Source organism: Andrographis paniculata, unplaced genomic scaffold (genome assembly GCF_009805555.1).
Source record: "Andrographis paniculata isolate CXL003 unplaced genomic scaffold, ASM980555v1 Contig30END, whole genome shotgun sequence".
NCBI lineage: Eukaryota > Viridiplantae > Streptophyta > Magnoliopsida > Lamiales > Acanthaceae > Andrographis > Andrographis paniculata.
The window spans coordinates 584,979-598,163 of NW_026137563.1; the positions used below are offsets into that span (position 1 = coordinate 584,979).

Here is a 13,185-nt window from a genome sequence, read left to right on the forward strand (position 1 = left end):
GCAATTACATGTGGAGATAATGGTGACGCAGATGATGAGAAAAGGCCAGTTGACGTCTCATCGGAAGGAGAAAGTGATTCTGGCACAACACCAGCAGAAAAATCAGCAAGCTCATTAGAAGAAACAGGTTCAGGAGAAGAGGAGGAATGCACTACTCCGAGTGCCCCGGAAAGAAGGCCACGCACAACTCCCACATGGATGGTGGATTATGTTTCTGGGGGAGAACTATCTGAGGACGAAACAGTCATGATGATGATAGAAGATGACCCTGTAACCTTTCAAGAAGCTGTGAAAAATAAGAAGTGGAAAGAAGCAATGGCAAAGGAAATGAAATCTATTGAAAAGAATGGCACTTGGACGTTGTGCACACTACCAAAGGAGACCAAAGCTATAGGAGTGAAGTGGGTGTTCAAAACAAAGTTAAATGAAAAAGGAGAAATAGAGAAACACAAAGCAAGATTAGTGGCTAAGGGGTATGCGCAACAATATGGAATTGATTACACAGAAGTTTTTGCCCCAGTAGCTCGTTTGGATACCGTCAGGCTTATTCTAGCTATAGCGGCAAAGAACAAGTGGGAAGTACTTCAATTTGATGTCAAAAGTGCATTCCTTCAGGGAGATATCAAGGAAGAAGTGTATGTGCAGCAGCCAATGGGATTCGAGAAGCAAGGAGAAGAAGAGAAAGTCTATCGACTACACAAGGCGTTGTATGGTCTTAAGCAGGCGCCGAGGGCTTGGTACAGTCGAATTGAAGCCTACTTTGCTCGTGAAGGATTCAAGAAATGCACAAATGAACACACTTTGTTTATTAAAGTGAAGGAGGGAGGTGAACGTTTAATAGTAAGTCTTTATGTTGATGACTTAATCTACACAGGGAATGATCCAGCTACGCTCGAAGATTTTAAACGTTCAATGATGGGTGAGTTTGACATGTCTGATTTGGGAAGAATGAAGTACTTTCTTGGAATCGAAGTTATACAAAATGATCAGGGAATCTTCATTTGTCAGCGCAAATATGCAGAGGAGGTGCTGATTCGTTTTGGAATGGAAAACAGTAATGTGGTAGCAAACCCCATAGTGCCGGGAACAAGACTTTTGAAGGATGAGGAAGGTCCAAAAGTTGACCCAACAATGTTCAAACAAGTTGTCGGGTGTCTCATGTACCTAACCGCTACTCGGCCAGACATAACATATGGGGTTAGTCTCATCAGTAGATTCATGTCCTCTCCAACAGAAACTCATTGGAGTGCAGCAAAAAGGATATTGAGATACATCAGAGGAACTACTCAGCTTGGAATTTTCTACTGCAATGAAAGAAAAGGTAAATTGGACGCATATTCGGATAGTGATTTTGCTGGAGATCTTAATGATAGGAAAAGTACATCCGGTTATGTTTTCTTGCTTGGAAAAGGAGCTGTATCATGGTCTTCAAGGAAACAACCTGTAGTATCATTGTCCTCCACAGAAGCCGAATACATATCAGCTGCATACTGTGCAAGTCAATGCATATGGCTTCAAAACTTGCTTGAAGAACTTGGTGAAAATGGAAGAAGAGGTACTGTGATCAATTGTGATAATACTTCGACTATTCAATTATCTAAGCACTCTGCTTTTCATGGAAGAAGCAAACATATAGATGTGAAGTTCCATTTTCTAAGAGAGCTAGTGGATAAGGGATCAGTGCTACTCAAGTATTGCAAAACACAAGAACAGGTTGCAGACATTCTGACGAAGCCGATAAAGGTAGAGCAATTCGTGAAGTTGAAGAAAATGCTTGGAATGATTGAAGCAACAAAGATAAACTACTTGCTGCCGCATTCAGTTTAAAGGAGGGATTGAAGGGTCAACGAGATTTATGGGTGGATCTTTTATTTATTTTTCTGCATAATAAGTGACCGGTAGAATAGGTCTTCTTGTTGAGTCTGTTGAGACTTTTTCGAAACTGCTATTTCTTTTGTAGTGGCTATCTAACGCCCAACTCGATTACTGAATAAACCGTCGAAGCTTTCTCGTGCATATTGATTCTTTTCTTCCTTCTTTGCTCTAATATAACCACCTCCGTTCGTCTTTCACGGTACGTCTGAAGTTTTCACTTCTGAGTTGGGTTTAATGGAGCTTCGACATATTTGAGTAGTCCTTAGGTCTCGATTTAGTAGGCATTTTTTATTTTAATATTTTGTGGCGCCGGGTATGTGCTATGGTTAGCACTTTCGTTTCACGGGAAGAAGTTGCCCGTTAACTAGGTTTTGAGATTTCGAATAGGTGTAAATGTATGATAAATCTATTAGGCAACATCGGATTTCTAGCGGTGTTATGGGCTTGTCTTAGAAAAAATTGACCTCGCTCGTTGCCGCGGCTCAAGTGGCCGTTCGTCGGGTTCGAAGCCCGGAGAGGAGGCCGACCACGGTTGCGGACACGCTAGCCCTTGGTGTTTTCCTTGGAGCTTTTAATTTAGCACGGTTGAGAGGAAGATGTAGTGACACCATATTCATTATGTGTCGTCATTGAGCATCGAGGTTTCTTACGAGAACTTTTCTATTACTCACCCTACCATTACAGAAATGACTCGCAAATTTTTCTAGCCCATATACTGAAGTCACACTTCTATGGAGGTGTGTACTCACTTTGCAAATTAGATTAGAATTCTTAGAAATTAAAATGAAAACTGTACGAGGAGGCTGTGGCAATACTACATTGCTAGAAAACAATGCGACAATAGTTTGGTGGTACTCATATTAAGGCCGTATGTCGTACGATCTTCGATTCCACTTGCTGTGTGGAATCATTCACGTCGAATGCACTTGAGTTTTCGTGTTATTCTTGCTCAGTTCGAGTGTTACATACACCCTCCTCAATGTAGCATGTAATCTAGCAGTGACGAATTTAACATATGATTTATCCTAGAATACCTGAGTCGTTAATCAGCGTTGTACTAACATTGTCACGAACGTGCGGATAGTCACACCGCCGAACCCGAACGGAGCCACCTTCGAGTATGATATTGTGCATATCCATTTGATGCTCTGTAATTCTGTCATGCCTTTGATTGAGTATTTCTTCATTCTTTTCAGTGGTGCACGGTAAGGGGTTCTCTTCGTACAACAACACCGGAGAACCCGTGTATAGCAATCTTCATGGGCCGTGATATCTGATCGCGTATAAGAGGTGATCTTCGACAATGTCAACGAGGTACGCTTTCCTACAATTTGGCTCCGCTAGGGGTGCTAACTTTTGACGTGGCTAGAAGGAATGTTAAATGTTCCTAAATCCACAATAATCGTAATTATGGTAGTCGTTCTTCCAATTGCTTTGCAATAAATGTACTTGCAATATTTATATCTTTCGTGCTATACATGTCCCTAAAGAGAGTGCGAAGCTGGAGCCACGCCATGTCCCGGATGCCTATAGCTCTGTTGGGAGTTCTGTAGTCGTTTATAGTCGCAGAAAGAAACAAAAGGTAGCCATCTCTACTGAAGCCTCCAATCCTGAAAGCACATATATTGTGTGCATACTTACAATAGAAATTGTATGCATCACCCGGTTTTGTAAACTTCATAGCATGCCAATTTATAAACTCTTCATATATGGAATGCTAGATCTTGTTAATCAAAATGCTGACCACCATATTTCAATATGCTTTAAGATAAATGGCAAGATGTGATATCTGTATCAAATACAATCACATATCATGCTGATAATAAAAATGAGATATTGTTTTATTCCTATGGAAATACTGATGATACTTGAACGGTATGCTACATTTTAGTTTTAGCAGTAGTTTGAAGGCTCTGATTGAATTGCGAATGCTAAAGATTATTTACGAAATTCTAAACCGCTAAACAGAATCGCGTAATTTCAATGAAATCGATCACAGAAGGTTATGATGTTCACGATTTCAAGCCAATTGTCGATGGGTAACTTACGGGATTGAGCGATTTCTCGTTCCAACGCATCTGGTATTGGCGAAGGTGCGTTGTCTCCATTGCCTGCTGAGCGATTGAATGTGGTTGGAATAATGGATAATTGATTTTGCTCACCTTCATCGATATCAGCCATTGAAGAATGAAGGATGACGTTTCTCCTCCACCGATTGCTGCGTGTAAGAACAATGGAGGATGGGGTTTGATGTAGTTACATAAATATTAGCCATTGGATTAAAAATTTTAATCAAATGGCTAATATGCAATCACGATAATGTTGATGCTTAATTTTCAACGTACAATCCCACCCCATATAATATACTAAAGGGGAGCCGCGTGCTATGTGATTATAAATTTTATTGAATTGTTAAAATTAATTATTATTTCAAATATATAATTTTTAATATGAAAAATTATTTGAATAAATTAAAATATTTTACATGATAAATTTTTAATATTTTAAATATTGAATATTGATAGATTTTATCGATCAAATATAGATATTACAAAAATGAATTATTCTATATATAATATTAATGATATCTACTCATATTATAAAGTCATCTTATTAGTAAACAAAAAAAAAAAAAAAAAATTCGAACAAAATTAAAATCAAACTTTATTAACTTGTAACTGTTATTTCAATTTATTTTTTAAAATTATAATTTAATTATATATTATTTGGATCTTTATATAATGTTAGTAATTTGTATTCAAATTTATATTTTTGGAAAAATATTCTTTTTTATTGAATTGTTAAAATTAACTACTATTATCAAATACATAGTTTTCTATATGAAAAATCATTTCAATAAATCAAAATATTTTACAAGATTAACTTTTAAGGTTATAAATATTGGATATTGATATATAGATTTTATCGATCAAATATAAATATTACAAAAATGATATCTATAGATAATATTAGTGATATATATTAATATTATAAAGTCAAATTGTATTAACATGTAACTATCATTTTAAATTTTTTGTATTAAACAATAATTTAAATACATGTTTTTATAGACAATTTTTTAAAATTATAATTTAATTAAAAATCTTATTAGTAAACAAAAAAGAAAATTCTGAACAAAATTAAAGTCAAATTTCATTAATTTGTAAATATTATTTCAGTTTATTTTTTAATTATAATTTAATGTCTATTTAAATTTATATTTTTAGGAGAATATTCTTTATTAACAAAAATAACATACATATTTTCTTCAAAAATAATATATTACACTATTTATTATTTTTATATTACTTATACAATCCTCTATATGTTACATTTAAAATTATCATTTTAAACTATTTACAAAACAAACATACTTTCTATTTTTATTCTTTTTTATTTTTATATAATATTTATACTTTAATAATTTATATTTTTATGATAAACAATCTTTATTTGATATCACTTCAAAATTTATAATTTTTTTTTATTTTTTTATTTTTATAGTATATACATAAAATCTTAAATAGACAAGTATGTTAAAAAGAAAAATAAAAACACAATAGCCTATAAATTAATTGATATACAAAAAATCTTAAATAGACAATTATGTTAAAAAGAAGAATAAAAACACAATAGTCTATAATTTATTGATATACAAAATTATATTCAATACGCAGATAAATAATTTATACATATATTATTCCTTTTAAAATTAAAATATAAAAATAAATAAATCAATAGTATATAGTTATAATTTATCTCACTAGGATTGGATATAAGTTTGATTTTTTTAACTATTTATATATACAAAAAAAAATGATATGAAAATAATGTTTTTATTTTTTAAAAAAATTCTTAATTAAATTGATATAATTAAGTAACAAAATATCAAAATCATATTTGTATATTTTATTTTCAACAATTTATTTTTATTGTTCGTTTATAATAATATACTTTTCTTATTTGTTTGAAAGCTAATAATTTTATAACTGTTCTAACATTTAAATTCTTTTACTAAGGTTTGGATGTTGAGATTGAAATTTAAACAATAAAAATTTTGAATTGACGTAGTCGTACGATGTGATATAAATAAGTATTGATATAATATTTTGAACTTAAAATTGATTTTCAATACTCCCTCAATCCGCAAGAATGTATACATTTTTTTTTTGTTATTTAATTACAAGTAATCATTTTATTATATATTCCATTTTTTTCTTCACATGTACCCTTATTTTATAGTCACATAAGATAATTAAAATGAAGGATTTGTTCTTTTTTTTTTAATATAATTATCAATATATATAATTTATCATTTCACAAAAGTTAATATTTATCTAAAATATTATTTTTTTATTTTTTATAGTTCACATAAAAAAATAAATTCAAATAAAAACTCTAAACAAACAAACCCAAAAAAATAGGCCTTACACCAAACAAATATATTATTCGATAAAATATTAAATTAAAATAATTATATATTATGATATAAATAAGTGATGATGTAGTATTTTGAAAGTAAAATTGATTTTCAATACTCCATCTGTTTTGTCAGAATGTATATATATTTATTTGTCAAATTACAAATTAATTATTTTATTAAATACCTTAATTTTTTTAATAAATACTCATACTTTACCATCACACAAAATAATTAAAATTTCATCCTTTTTTTTTTTATACAATTCTCAATATATAATTTATCTTTAACAAAAATCAATATTTACCGTAAAATATTATTTTAATTTCTTATACTTCCATTAAAATTAAATAAATAAATAAATAAAACTCGAATCAAAACTCAAGCAATAAACTTGAAAAATAAGTCTCACGCCAAACAAATATATTATTTTTTTTTTTTAAAAAAAACACATTAAATAAATAATTAAAAAAATAAAGTAAATAATATTATTAGTATTCTTACTTTATATCTTTTATCTTATTGACTGTAAGCGGTGGGCCTCACAAAAGAAAATAAGAAAAAGAAAAGAAAATCTCTGTATTGCCATATACGATAAAATAAGATTAGATTAGATATATATATTATTATTACAATATTATTAAATCGACAGAATAAATATTATTATTATTATTATTATTATTATTGCTGTTGTTGCTGCTGCTGCCGCCTATATATAGGCTTATATGGGGTTTCTCATTCTCTATTTCTCGCCTTTCTGCTTTGGTTCACTTCTGTCTATTTCTCCCTCCCCTCGCTGCGTTCTCTCTTCTATCCCAAACTCCGTCGACGCGAAAACATAAATCTACTTGCAATTGCAATGGACGGCCATCGAAGTAAAGCTTCATCCCCTAAAACGAAGAGGAAAACGAGGAGAAAAACGAAGAGGAAAACGAGAAAAGTGGATGACCCAGGGCCAGATAGATTTAGTAAGCTGCCGGACGAGGTGCTGCTTCTGATCATCGAGCGTTTGCCGCTGGACGACGCTGTTCGAACAGGTGCGCTCTCTACCAGGTGGAGAAATCTCTGGAAGGATGTCGCTGAAGTCCTTATTACATGTCCCTCGGAAACTATCTCCGTTTATACGGGGGCCGGAGGCGGTGGGGATAGGCAATTTAGCCCCATACCTTGGCGTTTGGAATGTCTCTCAGAAAAAATCACTGATTCCTTGTACAAAGTCAGTCGCCCTAATATTAAGAAATTCACGTTTAGCATTATGACCGATCGTTTTTACCGAGATGCTCTGGAGGATGATCCCTGGCTTACCTGGGCTCACTCGCGTAACGTTAAAGTTGTTTCGATGGAATTGCACTCGGTCAGGTTCTATGCCCCAGAGTGTTTCTGCAGTAACTCAGCTCTTGAGGAGTTGTACATTGGGGGAAGTACGCTATTTTCATTTTGGGTCGACTCCATAAGTTGGAATTCGCTCAATATTCTGTCCCTTTCGAGACTGTATATTACCGAAAAGGACATGCATATAATACTGCAGGGCTGTCCTGTTCTAGAAAGTTTGGATCTAAGCAATGTTGAGATTTTTTCGCCTCAGCGTGAATCCTTGAACATTAATGGAGCTTTGTATAAACATAATCTTCCGTCACTGCTCAGGGCCAATATCGATTTGGCATATGTAGTGGGTTATGATGATGATTTGGATGAGGAGGAGTTGATAATAATTGGGGGCACTCATATATTGGAAAGTGCTGTCAATGTTGAGGAACTTACTCTAGGTCCATTCCATGTTCAGGTGAGATTTTCATTTATTATGATTGTTTGTGCTTGTATATATGCCTTTTAATTTCGAAAATGATATGTATGTGTGTAATCATAGCAATAGATCTTGTGGTAAGAACTAAGTAGGGGATCATATAATAGGATAATTGACTTTACTTATTTTCTAGCAAAACCACTAAAAGTGACCTGAATTCTCTACTAAATATGCAATGTGGCTAGCGTGGTAAATGATTCTTATCTTTGTGTCCATTTAGGGTGTGTTTGTTCGGGGGTTTTGGATTTTGAGTTGAGATTTGAATAGTAAAAATTTTGAATTTGAATAGTTGTATGATGTGATATAAATAGGTGTTTATGTGATATTTTGAATGTAAAATTGATTTTTAATATAATATAGAAAATGAAAAATAGGTGTTTGATTTGATGTTTTTGGGAGGAAAAAATGGGATGAATAGTGAATATAAAATCCAATCCCCAAACAACACACCCTTAATAAAAAGTTGCAGATATAGCATGATTGGTAACATCTGTGGAGTTGCTAAACATTTATTCACTCTCCATCCCGTATATTTTCTATTGTTTTTTTTCCGAAAATTCATTTGTTTCTGTAGAATAGGGGAAATCTAGTCAACCATATGTTATCTATAGTTGAGTCCAAGTCTTGCTCAAGAACCTCAACTTTGCAATCATGTGCAATTCACTCAAATCGGTTCTAGTCTAAATTATGCTCTATATGAACAAGCTTTATAATGTTGGTGTGTGATCCACCTTATCTGCCATTAACTTTGTTGCAGAGTCTTGAATAATTACTTGTTTTTGATTCTTCTAACTTCCTTTGATTGTTCAATTCCTTTTATGAACCTGGAAAACCTTAAGCTTGATCAAATATTTGAGGCAATGTCATGGATTGGTTGGTTATATCCACTTTCTTGATTCCTTCTTTGTGATCTTGAAAGAATTTTGTCGTTAGCTCAAAAAAGTATTTTGGGGAGGAAGGGGCAGGGAGAAATAGCTTGTTGTAGAGAAGTAGTGTTGGTTGTATGATCAATGATGAAAACACCACCAAACACACGGATCCATCATTGAATATCTCTTTGTTTTTCTAAGTGTTGAAATCGTGGAATATATGCCTTATTGAAATTGGAAGGGGATCCATTGTCACATTTAGCTGCCTTATATGCTCATATTACTTTAAAACTCATCATAACCCGCATTGGACCATTAAAGGCTTTTTCAGCTACTGAACCACATGTAAGGCAGCTGATACATCGAGCAGTAATGATCCATCTCATATTATATATATATGTACCTCCGAACTTCTTTAAGAAATAGACACTACTTTTGGTTTCCTGTCATACATTAAAACTCTATCTTATTCATTAATCTTTCTTCTAGACAAAGCCACGGAGCACCTGCTATAAATGCATATACTTTGCCTTTGCTTTGGATTGAATACAAAAATCCAGGAAGTCACCAAAAAGCCTCCCTTTCTGAGTAACAGTATTGTGTTTGCCAGGCTGAATTTGGTAGTTCATCAATATGGTCATGATAGTCTACATTAGTAATTACAATAACCCCGACATTCTGGTAACAATAAAATGTTTCCGAGTAAACCAGGACAACCTAAGGTCTTGTCTTGCTGCGGCCCTAAGACCTGCCTTTTGATATATATCTCTTTATACCATTGACCTTGTGTGAAAAGTTTCTGAAGATAGTGAACTAAATACTCGTACTACTAACCAAATAAAACACTAGAATTGGGTACATATAACGATCTAAACACAATATAATGATTGAGGTAATCTCCACTCATCTACAGCCCTGCTCCAAAGCTTCAAATGTTGTTCACTACTTCGCTTGCAACGTTTAAGGAGAAAACAAATTTGTCAACATATCCTGAGTTCATTCTTAGGATAACAGTAAATATAGCCATGCTTGTGTCTTTTATTCTAATATGCTTTATATTCAGTGCATCTGGATTTATTTGAAGAGTCTAATCTTTGATAAATTATTATTAACGTCTGTTTCATGTATTTCCAGTTCAATTAAGTCGGTCCACAGGCCATGCAAGTAGATTGCAAATTTGCAATAGTGATCTGTATCAGTTCAATTTAGCTTGTCTAGATGATAAATGATTGATCCTATGTATATATTTCAGAAATCTATGGTATATCTCCTTGTGAAAGCTGAACTGTTTGAATTGTTTTAGCCAACGCCTATTAGATGTTTTAATTAAATGCTGAATAAAAAAATTCGGAACTGCATTATATGATTTGTGTCACTCCTTTACGATGTTGACAATGAGACATTGTTTTTGTTCACTATCTTGTTCTGTCCATCTCAAGAAATGAGTTGATTTTTGCAGGCCTTGTCTCTGAAGAAAGTTTTGGGCAAACTTTGTCCATCGTTCATGAATTGCAAGCATATGACCTTTTTGACATTTTTCTTCGAATATGAACTGTCCGGTATTGTACATCTTCTTGAAAACTCTCCAAATTTAGAGACGCTATTGATAAATGTGGAGCATGGAGCACCTTTGTACTATTGGGAGGTTTGTATTTCCCTCCCTTGCAGCATTCAGTTGCCACCACTTGTTCATATAATAGTATTCTTTATATCTAATAACAATTTTGCCTCTCCATTTACCTCCTTATTGCGATTTTTACATCGTATTACCATGGACATGGACAGGAAGATGCTGAAAATTTCATTCGAAGTGCTTGGGATATCAATGGAGCTGAATACCTGAACACACAAACTGGACAATTCCAGCGATTGAAGTATGTTGAAATTCGGCATATCACTTTCTCGTGTTCTCATTCATTCAACACGCGGAATGTCAACGCTGAACGCTTCGACTCACACCTTGCGGCTTATATTATGGTGAACTCGCCTTCCCTGGAAAAGCTGATGATCGCCTTCCCGAGGGTTGACAATATACCCCAATGGTGCTCCATAGACTGTCTTTTCAAATTTTTCTCCAGAATCTATGATCAATTTACACTTCTCTCTCAAAATCAATTTGCAGATGATAGATGGGAAGTAACCATTGATAAGTTTCATTTTGAGATTAGATGCCGCAAAAGGGTATCTTCATCCTCAGTCTAGCGTTGCCATAGCTTAATGCAATAGGTTGCTGTTGAGCATGTCTTTATGTGTAAATAGGGTATAAGTTTGGAAAACCAGTTGTCAATATTGTTTATTTATTTACTAGCTTATAACCTGAGTTATGCAGAGATTATTTTTATATTAAATTATACTGACTCTGTCCTATAACAAAATTACAAATATTCTTACAATTTACAATATATTATACAAATGTTATTATTATTGTATAATATTAATATTTCTAAAATTTCGTGCAAAAAATAAATAGATATATAATTACGGGACAGAGAGAGGGAGTATAATAATTTAACTTTTTATATAAATAATAGTTAGAGTTTCTTATATATATATATAATAAGTTTAAAAAAAATAATAATTTGTAATCAAATAAGAATAATAAAATAGATAATTAACAAAATTTTATACATTTCAAATTCGATTTTAAATAAAATTTATTTTGAAAAGAAGTAAAAAATAATACAAATATTGAAAAAAAAAAAAGAAATATGAGTTCTAAATTCAATTTAAAATTTAAGATGATAAAAAGTATTTTAATATCAAAAAATTTAAATTAAAAGAAAAAAATATGGGACAAATAAATAAATAAATAAATAAAGACTAAAACAAATAAAAAATAGAACTTGTACTTATAAATGAGAACATAGAGTTAAAATAAAAGTTTAAAACTCAATAATATCCCAAAAAATATATATATAATTTGTATATTTTTTATGTGGTTATAGCTAAAAGATAAATTTTGTTTATAAATTAAAAATTTATATATTTAATTCCTATGTGGTACATAAAAAAAAATATTTGTATCCATAATTAAATAGTACTTCTTTAATCATTAAAATTTGTTGAAATCAATGTGGGACAAAGAAAAAAAAAAAAAGAGTTTCAAATTCAATTTCAAATTTAAGTTGATAAAAAAAGTATTTTAAGATTAAAAAACTTAAAATTAAAAGAAAAAAATATGGGACAAAAAAATAAAAAAAGAACAAAACAAATAAAAAATAGAACTTTACTAGAACATAGAATTAAAATAAAAGTTTAAAACTCAATAATTACAAAAAAAATATATAATTTTTATATTTTTTGTGTGATTACAACTACAAAAAATAAAATTTATTTATAGATGCTAAAAAATAAAATTTATCTACTTAATTCTTATATGAGACCATTAATATATAACAAAATTATCTTTAAATTACTAAAATTATCCATAATTAAATATTAATTTTTTTATTCTTAAAATTCTCAAAATTATGAGAATTGAAGTGGTTGTGATATATATATATATATATATATGATTGTATAAAATAGACAATTAGTGCACATTTATATGACATACAAGGTCAAATGTATAATATTCAAGTAATTCTCCTAAAGTTATATTAAAAATTTGTCAAACATTATCTATTTTATTTGTTTTTATTGGTAGAATATTCTTCTCCTATTAATCCTTAATATAATGGTTTACAAAACTTTGTGACGGAAAATATATAATTAGTCAAATCCTTGTAAATCAAGCAGTGAGACATCCTTCGTATGAGAGTTGGGTCCCAAGTTCGATCCTTAGTGTGTGTTAAAAAAAAAAATATATATATATATATAAATATATAATTAAAATTTTATTATTGGATTTTAATGAAAATATTTTACAAAAATTTGTAATGGTAGATATAATTAGACTTTATTATTGAATTTTAATGAAAATAGTCTACAAAATTTTGTGACTAAACATATTATTAAACTTTATTATTGAATTTTAGTGAAAATATTTGTTTTATCTTTTATATAATAGTCTACAAAACTTTTTGATGGTAAACATATAATTAAACTTTATTATTGAATTTTAACTAAAATAGTCTACAAAAAATATTATGATGATATTCCTTTTCTTTTCTTAATCTTTATATAATAATTGACTTCAAACTCATGTAAACATCATCTATTTATTTTATAATTTTTATCTTCTTATTATTTCAATTGTTCTTTTCTTTATTATCATA

The 13,185-nt window shown here is 31.0% G+C and overlaps 1 protein-coding gene across 2 annotated transcripts; it reads left to right on the top strand.

Annotated features, from left to right (window-relative positions):
- The first annotated feature begins 7,057 nt into the window (after positions 1-7,057).
- On the top strand, positions 7,058-11,298 carry LOC127246758 (F-box protein At5g03100-like). Of its 2 annotated transcripts, XM_051268298.1 has the most exons (3): positions 7,058-8,078; positions 10,428-10,613; positions 10,754-11,298. In XM_051268298.1, the coding sequence occupies exons 1-3, from the start codon at positions 7,155-7,157 to the stop codon at positions 11,168-11,170; spliced, it is 1,527 nt and encodes a 508-aa protein (XP_051124255.1). In that variant the 5' UTR covers positions 7,058-7,154; the 3' UTR covers positions 11,171-11,298. The 2 variants fall into 2 exon arrangements, with proteins under 2 accessions (XP_051124255.1, XP_051124256.1); XM_051268299.1 differs by lacking the exon at positions 10,428-10,613.
- The last annotated feature ends 1,887 nt before the right edge of the window (positions 11,299-13,185 follow it).